We start from the raw sequence: 22,402 nt of genomic DNA, 5'->3' as shown, positions 1-22,402 counted from the left end.
CCAGATATGCTCCATTACTTCAGACGTTTCAAAGCAGCTGCATTAAATCCCTGTCTACGTATTTATGCCTTGAAGATTAAAATTAGGCTCTGGACACTGTTTATCTGCATGTCATCTCTGTTTTGAGAGCTCACCTGGGAGCTGACTGGCATATGAACCACCAGGGAGTGTTTCAACAGAAGAAGCAGATTGTAGTTGCAGAACGTTTATTGCTTACCCAAAATGCTTAATGTTTCTGTAGAGGTTTTATAAATTATAAATATCTGATTTCCAGTCTTTATTTGCTCCCTGATAGTATTTAAAACTGGCTTCAAAAATAAGATACTGAATGAATCTACACTGAAGGTGTAGAGTATGGGGATTAGCGGGGTCATGTTCTTTCAAGGTGGCAGGTTAAATCTGAATTGTGATAGTGTTTTACAAGTCTCTGTTGGCTGAACAAAGCGATGCTATGGGTAGCTTAAAAAACTTGTGCTGACATGGAGATTATGCCCTGCCTCATCCTTCCTTAACGTGAGAGGCTTAAAAAAAGTTCCCAAAAAGAGACTCAGTTTTCATTATAAAAAGCATTGGTGACAAAAGAAACAGTCAGATTGTCTATATTCTAAGTGACTTGCTTAAATGAATAACTATTATACAAAGGTCTAATAGAACAGGTAAGTACTAAGCACAATTTTTAGACTACTATGCAAGTTATTCCAGAACATATGCTTCTAAAATATCTTGTAGTGGGGGTGGTGTGTGATGTGTGGACTGAGAAACCAGGTGATAATTTTCATGCAAGACACTACGTATTCAATTGTTGGGGGTGCTTGTTGTACTTTGCTCTTACCTTCAGAGGGTGTTTCTGGTAGTCAGAGGTGCATTGAAGATTTTATGTAGAATACACATGTATTTCTAAATATTACCCTTTGCAGAGTGGCTGAAATTCAATCTAATTTATTAATGATGTGGCTGTTATTTCAAGGTTTTAAAATCCAGACTTCCTAGATACTCATATCTTAAATGATGACACTGACAATGAACCTAAAGTTCTTGAGGAACTCAAATGGCATGATTTGAATGTCTTCTGCAGTGTTCACCCTTCATCAAGAAGGTCAAGCTGGAGCTGTAAAGATGGAGTGATGTCACTCACATCACTGATTTCACCAGGCAATGGCTTTTGGGGAACAGCTGGCAGCTGCACAATTGCTCCTTTGCATATTTTGCACTTAACCATGAACTAGGGGCCTCCCACCACAGTCATTCCCTGCTGCTGTCAGTGTCCCAACAGCCACTAGATGGAGGAATTTTACCAGGATTTTCCTTTCGCCTATTTCAAGCTGCTTCTCAAGGCATTATTTGATCAGCGTTATTTCGTACAGGATATTAATATATGCAAAGTTTACCGTATCTTTTAGCAATAGCCAGTCTAGGAAAAACCTCATAACACTGAAGATGCATAGCTTATCATATTTATATTTTAAAGAAAAGCTTGCACTTCATGGCAAAGCTTTGATGCATCTTTCCAATACTTCATCTTCAGTCTGATGGCCTCATCTCAGCCATCTCTGTCCATACTCTATATTCAGAATATGTGTATATGTGTATAATTTTCCTTATGTAGTTCTGAAAACTTACTTTTCTTGGTGGCTGGAATCCCATGTTATGTTTTATCCCTAAACAAAAAAAGAAATTGAAGACAATATTTAGTAAAGATAAAAACATTCGTTGAATTTTCTGCTGGACTGATGTGTCCTCTCAGTAACTAAAAGGAAAACAGGAACAAGTTCTGTTAAGGCAAAGTGAAATAGAATCATAGAATCTTAGACCACTGTTGAATCATAATAAATGTATTTCATATTAACAATACTCCATGGAAGGCCTGTTCATTTACAGATGCAATAATTATGAAATGGAGTGAATGTTCTACTTCTCTTTTACAGATGGGGAAACTGAGATAGAGAAAAGCGATTGCTTAACTTCAGCTAAAAGGCCAGGAGCACAACAAGAAGCAGCTGAAATCTGCGACCCTAGGTTAGAGCTCTAAAAAAATGCTGTTCTTTGTGCACTTACCAAAGCTTGTGCGGTTTCTTCCACTGCAAATTTGGATAGGATGGTACTTAATCTTAGTAATAGCTTGAATTAAGTACTACCCTTTGCTGTTAAAACACAGCAACACACAGTGAAGTTATGTATAAGTGAACTAATGTTTGTGGAGTTCTGGGGAGACAAAACAATACAGAATTGTGTTTTTCCAGATCTTCTGGTTTCTAGTTACGTCTACCTGAAAATGTAATAATAAAGATATGAAAATCCTAGAAGGCAGCTTTAGCAGATGTGTAGGATCTATTTATTGTTCCTAACCTCTGCTAAGTATAAGTTAATACAAGAATGTATAATGGAAAACACTTCATAATTATGAAATTATTTTGAGGCTTTTCAACTGCTGCCATCACTGCCACTTTTGCTTGAGAAATTCAGTTGCTTGAAGACTTCAGTTTAATCTGTCTACATGATGAACCCACAGCCTTTTTGACAAGGGCAATTGCAGGTAAAGGTATTGCAGAGCATTTTAAGTGGAAGCATCACTGGGCTAGCTCAGTCCCTTTGGATTAATTTTCATGGACCTATGAAAGGTCTCAAAACATAGTGCATGCATAGTTCATGCAAGTCCAACTGACATGATCAATCATGTTTTGGGTTTTTTTGTGTTTTGGTGTTTTGTTGTTTTTTGGTTGTTTTTTAAATCAGATCTACAAACTTGTGCTTATAAGTAAAATTGTCATGGTTATTTCTATGATATTATGGCTTATCTAGCAGTGGTTAATTACAACTAATTACATTTCTGTAGTAGTGTTTCATAAAGGTAACTTGAGAGATTTATACTTTATACTGATATATGCTGTGCTTTAGAAGTTAAACACAAATGCTAGTAGAAGATGAGTAACTGTTTAAAGAAACGTTTCTTCATTTACTGGCTTTAACATGTAATCAGACAACAATTCATGTTTAATGTAAATGTTTGGTGAAGCACTTGCCAATCTCTTCTGTGTTTCCTGAGATTGACTTCTAAAGTTGGCTTGTTTTAGCTGTCTTTCTCATGATACAGTCTGTCACTTCAGATTTAAAGCTACAAGGAAAAAAGCCTCTTAAGTGCAGTGAGCTCAGAAGTTATGTTGTACAGATCTACCATACTAATACAAATCTAAATTTATTATTATGCTACATCTTTACTATACATGTTAACTTGCCAGCTCTCAGGTGTTGTTGCCCAAATGGTCGTATTTTTTTGCCATAAACAAAACACTGGTGTCCTCTGCACACAGGTGAATTAGTGACTCCTAAATATCTGGTGCCAGACACAACAACCAACATCTTACTAGTGCTCAGAGAGAGAGTAGCTGGGAGACAGAATCATTCCATCAGTTGTCCATTGTTTATGTCAGTTTTCATGATGTTCATTTCTCTTCCCCTTGTGCAACCATGACTTTCCAGACCTGAGCTTGGCCTATATTTTATGTCTGTTTTTGTTTTCTTTCATAAAATATGAGCCTGATGCTTCAGCCAGTCCTACCATGTAGTCAAACCCATTGTGAGCTTTTTTCCTTTGAAAATGCTACTAACAATACAATAAAATGGCCTTCATCTTCCCTGTGTAATATTATATAGCTTTTTCTCTCTGCCTTCTCCTCTATCTCTCTTGAAGACCTAATTTTGGTTTGTCTCTGGTGTTTTCCTCTGTTCTGAGACTACACTACAGCTGAAATATTTTTTAATAAAAATGATAACTTCAAGTCTGCATCTCTGACTCCATCACTTAATGGGCTTCTGTGAGTAGTGTACACTTCTTTACTTCAGCCTAACTGATTTGTGAAATATACTCTGGAAGGGCTGTTACTGTCATTGCATGCATATATATGTCAAGTATCCTGTCTTCATGCACTCCAGTTTTAGGTCTTTACTCAGAGACAGGAACATATACTTAATTGCAGAAAGAGTAACAGACTAGCACTCAGAATTCTGATCAGCATGAAAAAATTTTTAGTGTGAAAAGGATTTTCCTTAAAGTACTGGTCATATCAGGTCATCTTTTTTTATATATATGTATATAATTTAAAATGAAATCTTAGCTTGTATGATATAAAAGAACTGCCCATTTCTGATCCTAACTTACTCTGGTGTCTAATTTTCTACATATTTAAATGAAATTGCTCATTAAATAAATTTTTTTTTAAGATTACTACCTTTGTAATTTTTTTGTTCTTGTATATATAAAATATATGTAGCATATGTATTTGGAATACTTTAAAAATATGTAACCCCATGGAAGAAAATGCTTTTATTTTGAAATCGTTGCCTAATTAGTAGAATTTATATGTGTGTACCTCTTTTAATTGTATGCTATGTATATATCCTTTTTGTATCTAAAACTTTGAGTTTATCTGATTAGGAAAAATTCCCTTTGAAGTCCCCATTTAAGCAACATACACAGAACCTCATTTTAACCCACACAAAATTAATGACATGAAGTAAAGAAGGCTTAACAAAACTGTAGCACCTCTTCAATTGTGCATCAAACAAGAAGCAAACCTATCTAGTAAATCTATATAATCTAACGTCTTCATGTCCCTGGAGAAGCCACAAGTATATGGTGTCATTTCCCATATATGAGTAAACTTACAGTGAATGCTTTGGTTAAATGATACACTCCTGCTCTCAAACAAAAACCCCTAGTGACAGGACATGCATCATTGTGTCTTATGGAAAGCTGTGAAGTCATGTATTTCTCAAACATAGAGTGTATTTTCGTGTCTGTTTAACACTAATGGTTGCTACAGTAAAGATAACACAACCAAATTTTACTGTATTCTCTATGAATGTGGAGTTGCATGCAGGAAAAACTTGAGCCTCCTGCAATTTGACCAAAGAATCTGCCACTCTTCAAGTGAAAGCAGTCAAGCAGTCTCCATAGCACGCATCACTTTTATGGCACCTTTTTTTATTTGGTGGCAGAATGATTATATGTATGAGAAGAAAGATTTTATTTATGTATGAATTGTAAGAGTAAATTAGTGGGGAATGTATGTGCAATGCATCTTTTCTGGAAGAGTATTGTATGTTACTGTGAATGTTTTATTCTGATATCCGTTGCTACAGTATATATCATCTAGTGATTTTTTCCTAAACTTCATATTGCGAAGTGTAGTAAGTTGTTTGCTACTATTCCAGCTTTTCACATGTGAGAAGCAGAGGCTAATAGCTACATTGCCAAACTGATCTGATTTTTAAGTTGTCATGTTTTGAATTATAAATTCAAAAATTGATTGTCTCAAACCTCTTATTACTGATCAAGTTTTACTTTGAAAAATTTAAATTCAGACTCATGAGTCTTCAGCAATGTCTAGATTAGCATGCAGGTATCTGACCTCTAATCACAGTGTTAATTTCACCACACTGTAGATGATTTCTCAAGTAGTGAGATGCAGTTTATCCACTGAACACTGTAGTTTTGAGGCCCAGATTCTGCTGCACGTCTCTGGATCAGCTGCTCACTTGCACACACCAAGCTGCCTGCGTGCCATATATGCTTAATATGCCACGTGTCAATGGATAGTGGGCTGTAGGAGCATTTCCAGCTTGTGTGAAGCTGGCCAGTAGTTTAGGGACTGAGCTGCTGAGAGAAGGATCCTTCAGTAAGCTTCAGTGTAGGGCACACGGGCTGTATGCAATATAAAGCTGCAACTTCTTGAAGAGCCTGACTGTGAGAAAGATAGTTTTACCCCTGGTAGGTGGTGTGTGTTCCCAGAGGCTCCTGGCTTTTAAAAGCCATCATGGAGAATAGTACTGTCAAGTTCAGAGTACTTCTTTTTTGCTTTGATGGTATTCTGCACTCGTGAGACCTTGCTTGGAGGACTGTGTGCAGTTGTGGTGTTCTCAGCATGAAAAGGACACGGAGCTGTTGGAGCAAGTCCACAGGAGAGCCACGAGGATGATCAGGGGACTGGAGCACCTCCTGTACGAAGACCGGCTGAGAAAGTTGGGGCTGTTCAGCCTGGAGAAGAGAAGGCTGCGTGGAGACCTCATAGCAGCCTTCCTGTATCTGAAGGGGCCTACAAGGATGGCAGGGAGAGAGTCTTTATCAAGGGCTGTAATGATAGAACAAGGGGTAATGGGTTCAAACGTAAACAGGGGAAGCTCACCTTTGATACAAGGAGGAAGATCTTTACTGTTAGGGTGGTGAGGCACTGGAACAGGTGACCCAAAGAAGTTGTGAATGCTCCATCCCTGACAGTGTTCAAGGCCAGGCTGGAAAGAGCCTTGGGTGACATGGTCTATTGTGAGATGTCCCTGCCCATGCAGGAGGGTTGGAACTGGATGATCTTAAGGTCCTTTCCGTTCCGAACCGTTCTATGAGTCCATTTTAGTATTTCTCCAGCTGCAATTATTTGCTTCTCTTCTGTGCTTCTACAGTCTCAGGTTTTGGCTCGTAAATACAGCCCTTTTTTGTACTTCTGCTCTTAATATTCATGCTTCTATTGTTTCCAGTAATTTCTTTCCCTTTACCTTTCTTTCCCTGTATAAAGAATTCTGTCTCTGCTCTGACTCTGTGATCCAGCACCTCTAAGGAGGCTTGTAATATTTCCAGAAACAAAAATGTTTGCATTTGATTAACTAATTTTTAATTGATCCTTCTCAATTTGAAACCTACTTGAGTTTTATTGCTTTACTGTTGTCTTTGCCAGCAATGTAAATGCAAAAAAATTCTCTTATAGGAAAAATCTAGACTGCATATTTCATATTCTTCAGATGGATGTTCATTAGCAGCAACATCTGACATGATTGCTGACAAAATATACTGCATTTGAAGTAAAATTAATAGAAAAACTATGGGTTTTTTTTTTTTGAGTGCAGTTAAATAAAATGATGTTTATTTGCTGTGCAAATGTAAAACCTCATCTGCCCACGTGTCCATGGTTCTGGTATGCAACATCAATCTCCCATTATACTTTGTGGCAAAGAACCTGATTCTTAAGTCCATCTCACTGAGTTAAAGGAATGAAAACCTCAACAGGTTTGATGGTTATGGCCTTCTCATACCAGAGGATGAACAGAATGTTTGTGTGGTTATTTTTCAGTCTCCAAAGTAGCCCTTTGGAGATATAAGTAGTTAAGTATGACCCTGAGTAAAGAGCTGGTTTGTTTTTTTCTCTTGTTTGGGAAAGTATAAATAGCTTGCCAAACTACAGAGGGTAAGGGTTCTTTTAATATCCTTATGGGCCTCCTTTCATATGCATGTTCCTTTCTAACTCAGGTAACTCATTCCTCCTGTGTTCTTAAGGTTTTGTTTCAATCCTACTATTGCTTGGCATATAGTTTAGTAGTTTAAATGCAATATATATGAGGAACTTCGAACTCTAACTTAAGTCTTATTCTTAAGCAGTTTGTGCAAAGTATTCTACTTCCCAAAAGATAGCCATTCACCCTAATTTTCCCCTCTCCTGTGCCCATAATGTGCACAAACTGAATTTCTTCATATTGATCTTGTGCTTTTCAATCTGAGCCAGCTTCAGCAAGGTAGGCATTGAACCTAAGTGAAACTGCTGGCTTCATATTTCTACACCAGGCAAATCTGCAGTTTCTCCATCCCATTGGCAGCAGGCAACACAGTATTGTGCTGTGTTTGTGTCATGGAGTACTTAGGATGGTAGCAGCTTATGTGCACCTCAGTTGATGAAAACATGATTACTGTGGCTTTTTGTGGTTAAAATGACTTTCCATCTTAATGAAGTAAGGGAGTCTCTGGGCAGAAGTATGGTATGAGAGGAAAGCTGAAATGCAATTCTGAAGGGCATACCTGGATATAGTTAAAAGCATTTGGTTCATCCATCAGTTTGAAAGAGAAAAAAATTACAAATGAGGGAACCAAAGTAGAGATCAGTAGACACATTAAGTGACTTTTAATATGTGCCATGTGAGGAATTTTATACTGTCAAAGAACTTGATATTCCCAGTTCACTTGTGGTACCAGTAGTTGATCTTCTGCATCTGAATTGAGCAAAACTGCACAAAGTCGTCGTTCTGAAGCACAGCACTTGCTGACTTGTGGCTGCTGCCATGTTGTCATTGCTTCCCTCTTGATTACCTCTTGAACTCCCTTGTAACAAATTCCCTTGACATAATGTTCCTCTTGATGTTTTAAGGTAGGCACAGCTTTCTCTGCTTTGTCCAGTAGGAGATTCTTGGAGTAAAAGAATATGGAGCTGGTAACTGCTGTTTCCGAATATGGGTGTCACCTGAATATAGTTTTCATGTCTACACAGTGATTCTCAGGCAGAATACCCAGGCTACCCTCTTGCTGTTATTTCCTCCTCATAAAGTCTCTGTATCTCTTGGGAACTTGCGTCTGTTTTGCTGTACATATTTTTGTGTTAAGTGTACTAGTAAGAAATACCAGCAATAGAAATTGATATTTTTCAGTATTTTAAACACAACTTCATGTGAGAGATGAAATTACCTTGAAAATTTTAGGATTCACTGGGGTCAGAGCAAGAGAGCAGCAGAAAAACAAATGGTATCATTTTAGAGGAATACATTCTTTTTGAGTCAAAACCCAATTAAAGTGTTGCTCTGACTTCTTGGTAAGTAGTCCTCCTCCTTTACACACACCCCCCCTCCCCCCGGCAAATATCTATGGTGACTTTATTAGAATATTGTTTGAAAGGGTGATGTTAGTCTTGTCCAGAAAGTTACTGTTTTACATTTAGACTTTGTAATGGAGCTTTCTTTTATCTGTCCTCTACTCCACTATTGCGATCATAAGTTGTTTAAAGAGCAGATTTTCACATTGCTTGGAATTTGAAAACCCTGATACTTTGACTTGCAGCATGTTAATAGAACAGGAATAGGAAGCCTTCAAGAAAGACAAAGACTGCTGTGTTTTTTCATAATGTTCTTATGCTCTAAAATATACTGAATCAATCTCCTTGACTAAATAATCATGTAACTTACACTTGGTCTGTTTCCTTCAAGGCTAATAAAAAGGAAAGGAAATGCATGGTATTTTTATATTGCAAGTTTAACTGAATGAATACAAGAAGCTGTTTGTGAATTTATTATGAGGAGAGTACTACTACTTGTTTACTCTGTCTTCTCTTTGCTCTTTAGCTGCCCTAATTACAGGCTGCCATTTTCTGGCTTAATTTACATTCTGTAAGAATTCTATGAAGAAAGCGGAAAAGTCAAGCCTGTGCTATTGTATCCCCATTCCTTCTGTGGACCTATCCCTGGGAATACAGTTAATTAGCATAATTAGCTTTCAGGCACTGTCAGCAGTTACTTGCAATTTCTATTTAATAACTTTCAGTTATTTTCCATTCTCATATATATAATATTTGCATATTGCCTTCATAGCATGACTTTGACAAGGACATTATGTTTTATTCAGTTTTATTAGGAAGTAAAAGCTAAGGTTTAAAATATAGCACTGCACTTATATTTAGTAGCCTGTAAGAACTCTTCAGCAATGAATCTCAAGCCAGCACTTGATGTAATTTGTGACTGTAGAGAAGTAGGAGTTAGCTAGAACAGCTTACCTAGAACCCAGAAACATACCAAGAAATTGTGCGATCAGGACACTAAAGCTTCAGTGGTCTTTCTATTGAAGTGAGGGCAAAGTGATACAGGTAGAATTTTGGACTGCTTTCATCTCACTCTGTAAAGACATTTCTTTGGGAGAGAAAGCACAAATGGAAAAAGAGGAGACTGCAGGCAAAACTTATAAGTAGATCCATGTAGACATGCCTCTGAATGTTGCTTCAAGAGATTTAAGGAATTAAAGATAACCAAGTCAAAGCACAAATTCAATTGTTCTCAAGTCAATTAATAAAGAAAAAACCAACATACTGATGTGTCAAAGGACTTCAAGGCTTGATGGCAGATGACATGAAAATTCATCAAAAAACAGATACAGGGTGAGTGATGTCTATGCCTGACAAGACAATGCCAGCAGGTCTGGAAGGCAGTCAGATACTGTTATTGTCCATGGAGACCACCAGGCATATCAGGAGGCACTTCTCCGTCAGTAAAGTGGCAGTTTGGTGTTTGTGTTTTCTCCTTGGCAATGTAAATGTCAATGAAAATTGGTAGGAGGCCACCTGGAAAGCAGGACTTCATGTCTGTACAAGTTGTCAAGTATTTTCTTAGCTCAGTGTAAGGGACAGTGCTTGAGGAAAGGAGGTTTTCTTAAAATGAGACAGAAAGGTATTCTCTGTTTGGTCACTCTTCCCTGTTTCCTACAGGTGCCATTTCTTGTGCAGCCATCTGCCTGGGCTGCAGGAACCTGGAAGGCTCTAGAATATTTGACTCTCTGGCACTATGAACCACCTGAAGTAACAGCACTTCTGCCACTGCCATTTTATGGTCACATTTTTTTTTTAATTGGACATAATAGCACTTCCTAATTTTTCTAGTATCCCAGTGTAGAACGCTGCATCACCCCAAGAAGGGACCATATGAACGGAGAGGTTTAATTGTTTGCATCTACCTTGACAACCCAACCTTGGGGTACAACTGCTGTGACAGTTGAGTCATCTGATTTTGTAAGTTGATGCATACAGACAGTGAGGAGCCAATTGGTTGCTGAATATGGTTAGCTAGGGTTGTAATTTTTATTTTGGTGATCAAAGTGCGTGAATATGTCTGATTTCATTGAAAGCTTTTCATGATCATTGTTCAGAGCATTTCAAGGTATGTGTGGCTTGCTCAGTACAATGTACTAAGTGCATACAATGAACTGAGTATATACAATTTATTCTCTCCATTATGCATTGGCTAAGGGATTTCTGAAGTAATCTGCCACTCTAATTCAGCCTTCTGAGGCAATCATCTTACAACAGGAATGATTTCCTGACAACAGAGCACACCGATGACTGGGTATGTGGCTTACACTGTGTAATTTCATATTGGAACTCTTTTTTCAATGCCTCAGCTCTAGTGCTGATTAAACCCCATGATTGTGGCAGAAAACTATGCACATACAGGATGACTTATCTATGTGACTGTTTCATCTGAAATGCAACTCTTTCACTTCAGATGTGGACATTTAACTTAGTATCTCTTTGAGTTTTTGTTGCGAGTGAATACAGGTTGCACTGGTATGTGTAAAAAAGACCAATTTTTAAATCTTAGTGTATGCAGCTTTACTAGATAGCCTCTAAGTGTCAATCTTTTGCATTTATTGAGTTCATTTTACCTTTGACAAGTCATTTCAGTCTTTATATTCACTTTTGATGTTACTGCAGAATTATAGAATGGTTTGGGTTGGAATGGACCTTGAAGCTCATCCATTCCCAGATCCCTGCCATGGGCAGGAACACCTTCCACTAGACCATGTTGCTCAAAGCCCTCTCCAGCCTGGCCTTGAACACTGCCAAGGATGCGGAACTGAAACAGGTTGCCCTAGGAAGTTGTGAATGCTCAGACCCTGGCAGTGTTCGAGGCCATGTTGGGTGGTGTCTTGGGTAACACAGTTTAGTGTGAGGTGTCCCTGCCCATTGCAGGGGGGCTGGAACTAGATTATCTTAAGATCCTTTCCAACCCTAACTATTCTGTGATTCTACGATTATGTTAACACGTTCAAAGTTGACTTTATTGTAACTGTGGCTATTACATTTAAAAAGAATAGTGTTCCTCAGAAACAAACATTTACAATTTACAAATTGTTACCCCTTGTCCTACCACTACAGTCCCTAATGAATTGTCCCTCACCAGCATCCCTGTAGGCCCCCTTCAGATACTGGAAGGCTGCTATGAGATCTCCATGCAGCCTTCTCTTCTCCCAGCTGAACAGCCCCAACTTTCTCAGCCTGTCTTCATACAGGAGGTGCTCCAGTCCCCTGATCATCCTCGTGGCCTCCTCTGGGCTTGTTCCAACAGTTCCATGTCCTTTTTATGCTGAGGACACCAGAACTGCACACAATACTCCAAGTGAGGTCTCATGAGAACAGAGTAGAGGGGCAGGATCACCTCCTTCAACCTGCTGGTCATGCTTCTTTTGATACAGCCCAGGATACAGTTGGCTTTCTGGGCTGCAAGCACACACTGAAGCTGGTTCATGGTCATTTTCTCATTGACCAACACCCCCAAAGTCCTTCTGTGCAGGACTGCTATGAATCGTTTTCTACTCAACCTGTAGCTGTGCCTGCGATTGCTCCAAACCAGATGTAGGACCTTGCTCTTGGCATGGTTAAAGTTCATAATGTTGGCATCAGTCCACCTCACAAGTGTGTCAAGGTCCCTCTGGATGGTATTCCTTCCCTCCAGCATATCAACCGAACCACACAGCTTGGTGTCATCGGCAAACTTGCTGAGGGTGCACTCAATCCCACTGTCCCACTTCAACAAAGATGTTGAAGAAGACCAGTCCCAACACCGATCCCTGATGAAAACCACTTGTTACTGGTGTCCAGCTGGACATTGAGCCATTGACCACAATTCTTTGCGTGTGGCCATCCAGCCAGTTCTTTATCCACTGAGTGGTCCACCTATCAAATTGATGACACTCCAATTTAGAGACAAGGATGTCATGTGGGACAGTGGCACATGCTTTGCGCAAGTCCAGGTAGATGACGTCAACTGCTCCACCCCTGTCCATCAGTTCCGTTGCCCCGTCATAGAAGGCCACCAAATTTGTCAGGCAGGATTTCCTCTTAGTGAAGCCATGCTGGCTGTCACCAAGCACCTTGTTGTTTTTCATGTGCCCTAGCATGCCTTCCAAGAGAATCTGCTCCCAGATTTTGCCAGGCACAGAGGTGAGACTGACTGGTCTGTAATTCCCTGGGTCATCCATTTTCCCCTTCTTGAAAATGGGGGTTATATTTCCATTTTTCCAGTTGTCAGGAACTTCACCTGACTGCCATGATTTTTCAAACATGATGGACAGTGGCTTTGCAACTTCATTTGCTAGCTGATCTGATTTGGTGGTGTTCTCATGGGCTTAAAGTTGATCTACTGGGGGGAAAAGTTATCTGTATTTTTGCTCCAGTGGCCGAATTATCTACAGCATAATTACTCATTATTCAGAAATGGGGTATTTTAAATCTCTGTACTCCAGTATCTGAAGATCTGCTACTCTGAGAACTGGAGTTGGAAGTGTGGATTTTTAAAAAAAAATTGTTACAGTATTATAACAGCTCCTGTTTAAGCAACAGTTATTTGAGTGTATAGCACTGTCTTTCAAGTATAAAAAAATTGGCATTTCCTTCTGTGGGTACAGGATTAGTTCCTCAGTGAGTGAGTAGTAATGCATTATCGATTTCTGCAAGTGATGGCTAACTACTCTCCTAATCTATTCACTCATGCTGTGTCTTCTCACTGTACTTTTCCCCAAAGGACTGGGATGTTAGTGCTGCTCTACTGAAACCATGTATTTTGGAAAACTGGAGTGTGCTTGCAAAAAGCAAGTTTCTTGTTCACATGTTTTTGTCTCTTTGTGTCTATACCTCAAGAAGAATTAAAGCCATTGGGAAGATGTTTGGAAAAGAACATCACTATTTCATGTACAGGGGACAGTATTTTTTAGACTGTCATAATGCCCTGTAGGAGAAGCTTTAATTATCCAAAAAGTGAAGAACAAAAACTATAACATAAGGACATAAGTGAGATATGAACATTTTTGCATCATAGTTTAGAATGAATTTAAATGTCTCCTTGTGCTTCCTGATGCAAATGTAGCTATCTAGTTTTCCTTTCTTTTTTTTTTCTTTGACTCTTTTTAGTCACTTTAAGATGAAAAACAAAACCTAAGGCCTTCTGGCAGGATTTTCATGCAATCTCGGACTGTGTTTTTGCAGATGCTCTGAACTTTCTTTGGTCAGCTGAAGCAAACTGAACCTTGCAAAGGCACAGTTCATGCAATTTTAGATAGCTTTTCTGTACCTTCTGCTATACAGAACATAGAGATTCCATTTATCCTGAGAAAATACATAATAGCATGGCCTTGAATCCTGTCCCATAACTGCTTGTGCGTTTGGTTTGTTTGCACAGAAGTGAAATTCAGCGTATATTCCTCAGAGAATCTCTCATGCTAGTTCCACAGAGGAACTTGTGAAACCTGCATTTTCACTTTTATGGTTTGTATGTGGTGCAGGGCTGATAATCCTATAAAAGAAGAATGTATCTTACTTTAATAAAATCAAATCAATAAAATTATAGGAAGCTTGATCTGATCTCAGTTTACTACCTCTGAAGTTTGAATCTGTGGCTCTCTTTTGCTTGCCAACAATTGAGACTCCAGACTATAAATTGACATAATTTCCACCCACCCGCCCCCCTAACCCCCGGAACCCTTAAGAAAATGGTAATTGCAAAGCTGTTGACAGCAAGTGCTGGGAGAAGCAATGTGAGTGATTTCCTTGGTGACTGTCAAAAGCTTCAGACAAGGTTTTCAAACTACATTTGTAATAACAGAAATACACTGTGGGAAAGATAGGCAATGTGCTCTTTAGTGAGCTTGTTTCTTGCTGATGTACTGAAATCAGATGCCAGCATTCCAGCTTCATTACTGGTGTATTAGCTTGGGGAACTCACTGAAAGACTAAATGATTCATTGCATACCTTATTTTTACAGAGAACCAATAATATCTTTGAAGTTTAGACACAGAACCTCTGGTATAAAGTCCGAACATATTTTTGCAACACTGGGTCCTCAAGGGATCTTTTCTGTAGTGACTAATTTTGTATTTCATAATGGTGTGTTTCTTAAAAAACCATTCTATCAAATCACAAGATGACAGATACTGTCTTGGAGTGAATTAATAAAAGAAAAATTAACCTGCAGTTATATGCCTAAGTATGGGTCAGGCAGTTTCTGAGGTTGTTGCCGTGCTGATTTTGTCTGGGATAGAGTTAATTTCCTTCACAGTACCTGGCACAGGGCTGTGTTTTGAATTTGGTGAAACAGTGTTGGTAATACAGAGGCGTTTTAGTTACTGCTGAACAGCTTACACAGAGTCAAGGACATTTCTGCTCCTCACCCCATCCCACCAGTGGGGAAGAGGCTGGGGGATCACAAGGAGTTGGAAGGGGATACTGCCAGGAAAGCTGACCCCAACTGACACAAGGGATGTTCTATACCATATGGCATCAGGCTCAGCATAGAAAGCTCAGGGAGGAAGAAGGAAGGGGGGACATTTGGAGTGATGGCATTTGTGTTCTTGGGTACCTGTTAAAGCTCCGCTTTCCTGGAGATGGCTGAACACCTGCCTGCCAATGGAAAGTGCTGAATTAATTCCTTGGTTTGCTTTGCTTATGTGTCAGCTTTTGCTTTACTTAGTAAACTGTATTCATCTCAACCCATGAATTTTCTCATTCTTAATCTGATTCTTAAACCCATCCCAACAAGGGATAGTGTGTGAGCAGCTGTGTGGGGCTTAATTATTGGCTGGGATTAAAACCACAGAAGTTACTCAATGTAGGTAACATTAGTTTTGTGTTTTTCTGATTGTGTTTTAAATGGACTTAGTTCTCAACAGTTTGCAAAGTGCTAGATTTCAAAGCCTGTGTAACATAAAATTGTGAGTTTAGTATACTTGAGTTGGTCTGTAGGAGTGGTTCATCACTAAATCTCTCTGCCTCAGTCTCCACAGCTGTGAAAGAGGAAGAATGTGCATTCCTCAGAGTGTGGAGCATGTTAACGGACTGGCCAAGAACATAAATGGCTGGTGATCTGCATACTTAATAATGGTATCATACTTAATAATAATCCTTAACTGAGGATTATATTGCTTATCACAAGCAGTACCGAAGTTTTCCTGTTGCATTTTGCACTACCTTCTTTGTCTTGGAATTTCCTAAAAGTATCTGTGTTTTTATGTTAATGTTGATAGACATAGCGTTGACATTTTCCCAATGCTCTGACCCTTCATGCACCTTTGCTAGGATAGGTTTTCAAATATCATTATGCAGTTGATTGGCCTCACATCCTATTTCACCTGATGCACTACAGTGGACTAGCCAGTAGAGAATTGAAGCATTCCTTGCAAAAGTGAGATTTGTGTTTATATGAACCTCTTGAGTGATTTTTAGTGTGGGAGTTTGGAAGTTTTATTTGGTTCAATAAAGTCTTTTAAATGAATTCTGATGTGGATAGGGTATGTGGCTAGTAAATCAAGAGTTTTTAATGTGTTTAGACAAGGTACTTTCTGGTTATATTCCGAAAATCTTAATAACTGTTAAAAAGAAACCCACTGCAGTAATTTTTTTTGTGATGATTTCACCTTTGTCAGTAAAATAATGCAAAGAAATTCTTCTCTTTTATATTAAGGCTACAGAGATCTAAAACTAGCTGTAGTATCTTTGCTTAAATCATACTCCTCTGTGAGTCCTCCAAAAGAAACTGGTATCTTATTGCTGTGTAACAATTGTCCCCATAGAACTGTTCCACTTCCTTGTTCTCACGGTTCTCTTTCTTCTCTTTCAACACCCTACAGGTATCACAATAACCAGAATGAATATAAGCACACATTTGAAGAAAAAAAGTGCCTATTAGGATTTCTAATGTTTTGAACATTTTTCTGCCTTCCCTTATCTGCACGTGGCTTTGTTTAAGGAATAAACTTGCAAATAACCAGAAATCCAGATAGGGTTTTCTCTCGCTTTAACACTATACCTAATTTACTTGTTACTGAATTAAAGAACTATTGAATAATAAAATAATACAGAAACTCTGGGTCAAGTGAAGAATTGCATTTGTTTCAACTTTATTTAATTATATTTACCTGTATTTACTGTTTCCTCTAATGCAAATAAATGTCCAGACATTCATGGCATGTAAAATGCTGCTACTCATTTAAAATTATTGAATAAAAATTCCCTTCTTCTGTGCATCACTCTTACTGAAACTGGGAGGTAGTAATGAACACATCATCTCCTCTATTTTTTTTTGTAAGAATAAGGATGATCTCATTGCAAGTAAAAGTTATTTTAAATTAAATAAAAATCTGTGTAGTGTTTTAGATAGTAAGCTATAGCTCTAAGAACCTAAATCTTATTAAGCATAGTTAAATAAGAGTAGAAAATATTATAGTGATTTTCATCGTCTAAATTTGGAGGAAAATAGATGAGGTACATTGCAGAAAGTACAACATGGAAATCCATGATTATATTATTTCTTTTTATTCTTTATTTTCATAGCAGAAGCTGCTTTTTTCAATGTACATGGAAGCCTTTGATTTTGCAGTTTCATACTTTAAAAAAAAAAAAGTACTCTTCTAAAATTTTATGCAGTTCATAACTGGGTTATGTAGTGAAAGCTAAAAATCTTTCTGGTTTATGTGGCTCACTTCCTAAAAGCAAGCTTGTGTTATAGTACCACCATCTCTCATCAGATTAAGGTGAGCCTGCATAACAGCATGGGCGTGAAGATGTCAGTCTGCTCATGGTCTGTTATGTTTTCATTGATCTTTACAAGAATCATGGAATCGTTTGGGTTGGAAAAGACCTTTAAGATCATTGAGTCCATCCATTAACCCAGTACTGCCAAATCCACCACTAAACAGTGTCCGTAACTACACGTCTTTTAAATACCTCTTAATACCTTTTCAAGCCTATAACTCTTTTTAAAAGTATGCCATTAGATAGATATTGAAAAGAAAATGCTGATGGTGGCTGTACAAAACCAATAAAGCTGCTTTTATTACCTTTTATAAAAGTCTTTATTGCTCATAGGGTGTTAGTCTTGGCAGGCAGTGAACCACAATTAGGCACTTAAAACCTGTTTCTCACAGGCATCTCCAGAAGCCTTCGCCCCTGCACTTACGGGGCTCCACCTTTGTGGAGTTTCTGCCCAGTAAAGCTAACAGGCAAAACGTTAAACAGATGTACCTGCTCTTAGGAGTGCTAGCCAGTGGAACAGGGCAGTGGTGGCTCCTGGGAAAGGAAGAAGTTTCTTTGTTTCCAGTAGTACAACAGCTATGGCAGTAAACATTAATTTTCATTAAGCACTTTGCTATAAATCTCAGTTTAATATCTGCTTCAGATGTTCTAGATAAACCCTTAACCTTTCAGTTGTTCCCTCTTATAATCCTGTATCACTGATGAATCTTGGCAGAGGCAAATGGCACCGTTAGACCTTGCAACTACTTCTGTTCGTGTTCTTCCCTTGAGTGCTTTCTTTAGAGGAAGAAGGGAGGAAAAGCAACAAGCTGGGGAAGACGGTTTGAATGCTAATGCATGTAAATGGCATCCTTCTCTTTCTCTCTTTCCTTGAACTCTTAGCCTGTCTGGAAAAACTAGAAGTTACTGTTTAAAACAAAGCCCTAAACAGAACAGCAAGTTGACTGGTACAAACCATTTGCTTGCCTTGGTAGTAAATTAAGCAATATTAGATGATCAGTTGGTGATCCACAGCCTTCCAGATCACTTAGTTCCAACAATGATGCGTGTAAACAGCTGAAGGTAGGTTGTCTCCTGAAGCAGGAACTACCTTATGCCTTTGAGATCACTTGCAATGAGTTTATTATATTCTTCCAATAAATCTTCTGATAGTATAGCAAGTATGATTGAAAAAGGGATGCAGTCCTTCTTACAGCAACCAGAAAGTCCAGAAATCTGCTCCTTTTAAAAATTTTTAGACCTCTGTGGCAAAAAATGTTACTAGTTGTCCTATTGGAGAGAGGACTATTGTCATACAACAAATGAGAGTTAACATATGTCAGGTAAGGAGCTGATCTGGGTTGAACTGGAATGAACTTGATCTCTGAAACTTTTGCGTCTGCCCCAACTTTACCACCACCTGATGGGAAGACTGGCAGATGGGTACAATAACAACACCAATTTATGAATAGTGTTACTCAGGGTGTCAAAGTGTGGTGGTAGATGTAATTAAGCACTAAGCCTGTCTTCCCAAGGACAAAATAAAACTTACTGCACAACTTTTTCCAGTTCAGATCCAGTTAAAAACCAGGATTTGACTCAGGGTTTGACGATAACTTCTGGTGAAATGAAGACACCCAGTTAACTTGGGAAGCTTTCATGTGGGGAATATTCAGTTTATTATTTATATGCTGTGCAGTGTAGATCAGGTAGAGCTTAAGACATGGCATGAAAGTGACCTCTGTTAGCTTACAAGAACTCCAAGCTGTAATGCTTTTGCTGACCTGTGGTAGGAAGTGACCTTTTTGGTTACTGCACATCCCCAGGAAGTTCTGAAATGAGTGGTAAAGTCATTGAAGAAAAAACACGCAAAACCACAGAACAGTGCAGAGAATAGGCTCTGTCTTCTGAAAAGGTATGTGTCTATATCTCCAGGCACATTTAGAAGATCAGAGTATATCCAGTACCTCCTAAGACCTGGCTCAGACCCTACATTTTTGTGATACTACCAGCTGTTTTTTGTTTCCAGTTATTGGCTTTTGGGGAATAATCTTTCTTAACAAGCTCTCATGGGTGCCAGAAAACTTTATTAATATTAAGCAAAGAGCTTGGAGATTCTTCACCGCAATGTGGAGTGGATCAGTAAGGATAATGCTTTAATAGCATGGGTTTGTTACAAAAATAATTAATTCTGTCCTGTCTCTTTGAACAACTGGAATGATTTTTGTGCTATTTGTTAATATATTTAGATTAGAAGCTAAAGTGAAAGCTTAAACATGCTGTCATCTTCAGGCACACTCAGGCAATAAGAGTGCAGCTTGTGTTATTGTTTTATAATTCAAGCCTAGTGAAGTCATGAATTAAGAAGCTCATTAAATTTTCAATTGCATTAATAAGAAAATTCAACTTATTAAATTCTTTGGTAAGGCCTAATAGCAAAACATTGGAAATGCATCCTCCTGCCCCACCCCCCCTTTCCATCTTTGTTAATCCTTGTTGCCCAGATAGCCTTCTCTACACTTAATATAGGAAAAATAAAGTAATAGGAACATAAATTGAGAAAACAACGTCTCTTACATGGAATTTAACATTGATCTTACTTGTCACATTGTAAAGCATGTTTTAATACATGCTCCTGACTGTCAGCCTTCCCCACTAATAGCTGCAGGCAGCTCAGCAGAAAGGTAGCAGCATCTCTGTGCCCTGGGCTTGGCACTGCTTTGTTTGTAGCACTGTATCAGATAAAGACAGATAACACTATTTTTATTTGGCAATGCATGATACATTTTGATGCTATAGGTTAGAAAATATTAAAAGTACCTAATTTTTCAGTGCATTTAATGGAGCATGTAAATGCCAAACTGCTCAGTGAGCTAAGTCTGTACTGGTAGAAATACCTTCATATTCATTAAAATCATAACATCTGGAAGCAAAGTTGTGCTGAATTTCCTTATTTCACAAAGCTTTTTTGGTACTAGATAATGGGTTCGAGACCAAATTATTTTGAAAATTAGTGTAGTTATGCTGCAGCTGATTTTATTCACTGCATGTTAGTATGCTCACATTATAACAATGCAAGTACTACAGAGGTTCTTCATTCATCTTGATAGGTGTTGGTGTTCAAGTTATTCAGTGGTTATCTCAGTTATTGCCAAGTTGCAGTGAGACAGAGAGAGAAATCATCATGAGGGAGCATAAAATGCTTTGCACATAGTACTAACTCACTCTAGTTAAGTATATACACAGAAAGATAAATTTTTTGCTATATAATTTGGAGGCATGATTTTTTCATTGCAAATGTGTGTTTCCCCCTCCCCCCCCCAGAGTAATAGACTAATAAGCTTCCTGTTGCCTGCTACAATTCAAAAGATATTTTTTTAGTGAAAAAGCTATCTTCTGTACCTAGACCAACCTACCAAAAATGTATCTGTTAGCTGTTTGTTCAATTAACTGCTCAGACTTGACAAACAAATGCCATAGGACAAAAATAGGACTGCATTTCTTCAGGCAATTCAGAACATCTACATTCCCCAGGTAAACAGGTCCAACCCACTGCTTGGTGAATCCAGTAAACTACAATGGACTTCGAGGTTTGAAATCAGGGACCCATTCAAGTTGCCCATTTGAATTTTGCAGCAGGATGTTTAGTAAATGGTCTTTTGCCTCACAAAGGTATTTGATAGTTGATATTGATATTTTGATTTTTCTCTGTGAGGATGGTGAGACACTGGCACAGGTTGCCCAGAGAAGCTGTGCCCATCCCTGATGGTGTTCAAAGCCAGGTTAGACAGGACTTTGAGCAACCTGGTCTAGTGGAAGGTGTCCCTGCCTGTGTGGCAGGTACTTGGAACGAGATGAGCTTTAAGGTCCCTTACTACCAAAACCCATTTGTGAGTCTATATTTGCAATAATATCTCTTTCTGTTCCTCTCATGAGACACTTGAATATCTAACTACAAGATATTTCTCATTTTCCTTCTGTGAAACCCAGTACTTTCTTCTTGCAGGAAGGGAACATGAAATTGGTACCAGGGGTAAGTGCTGTCTGTCTTGGGGTGTGGGGATGTAGAAGCAGTGCTGCAAATGAAGGGTGTCTGCAGGAACTATAGATAAGGTATTTGTTAACTCTAAGAACTAAGGATTGTCCCATCCTGAAGTTAGAGGAGCATATGCAAACATTTAAAATAATCATGATAATGAAGATGTTCCCAGTAAGGAAATACCGCTGGATAAAACTTCAGTGTCTTATTCCCCTTTCTGGAATGTGGAAGTTTACAAGCAGTTTCTCTATAAGTGGGTATTGTGTTAAGCAGACAGTATCAGCAATGAAAGGTCTTGCATTTGTTTTGAACCATGTCATGGGTTCAGCAGTAGCAGTCAGTACTGCGGGAGACTGAGGTGGGGTTTTAAACCACGACAAACCAGTATAGCTCAGTCTTAGACCAGTTGTTGATCTTTTTGGCACCTACAATCCTGTTTGCAGTTCCAGGCTTGCAAGTATCACATTCTTCATATTAAGAGCTGAGAATCAATGAAGCTTGCCTGACACGTGCTCAAAGGAATAGGATTTCTTCCAGAAATGCAGAATTTCGTATAGAAATGTGATCTCCATTGAAGATATGCTTAAGCTTGTTTTCCCTAATCCATGTCATGATGAAAACAGATTGGTTTGGTTTAAGCATTTATCTTTGAAGTATACAGCTGTAACTGAACATTTTGGTTAAGCTACTTGTGGTTCTGTGCAAGTTTCTTAAAGACAGTTTGTTAGAGCAACAGGTCCTGGCTTTACAATTTTTTTTATTGTCAATCAGAATAATAAGTCCCAATGTACTTTTCCATTTCTTTCTTTCGACAACACTGCTGCAATAAAGAATATTAAATAATTCAATTTACTTTGGCCTAGACTTCCATGAAGAATCTCCTTAATTGGCCAAGAGTAACACAGATGTGAGGTCTATGATTACTGCAGCTATGCCAGTCTACTGGCAATGTGTCATTTTCAGTGTGACAGCTGTATTCCAGCAATCAAGGGTTACAGCTTCTGGCAGTGT

The 22,402-nt window shown here is 38.5% G+C and overlaps 1 protein-coding gene across 1 annotated transcript in view; it reads right to left on the bottom strand.

Annotated features, from left to right (window-relative positions):
- The window catches only part of CHST8 (carbohydrate sulfotransferase 8), a 179,627-nt gene that overhangs the window by 2,047 nt on the left and 155,178 nt on the right, over nt 1-22,402 (bottom strand). The window contains exon 3 of the mRNA XM_005152185.4: nt 1,621-1,658. Coding sequence (XP_005152242.1) covers nt 1,621-1,658 — 38 coding nt within the window. The remainder of the gene's footprint in view (nt 1-1,620; nt 1,659-22,402) is intronic.

The sequence above is a fragment of the Melopsittacus undulatus genome, chromosome Z, assembly GCF_012275295.1.
Source record: "Melopsittacus undulatus isolate bMelUnd1 chromosome Z, bMelUnd1.mat.Z, whole genome shotgun sequence".
Classification (NCBI taxonomy): Eukaryota; Metazoa; Chordata; class Aves; order Psittaciformes; family Psittaculidae; genus Melopsittacus; species Melopsittacus undulatus.
This window is presented reverse-complemented; position numbering and strand designations above follow the sequence as displayed.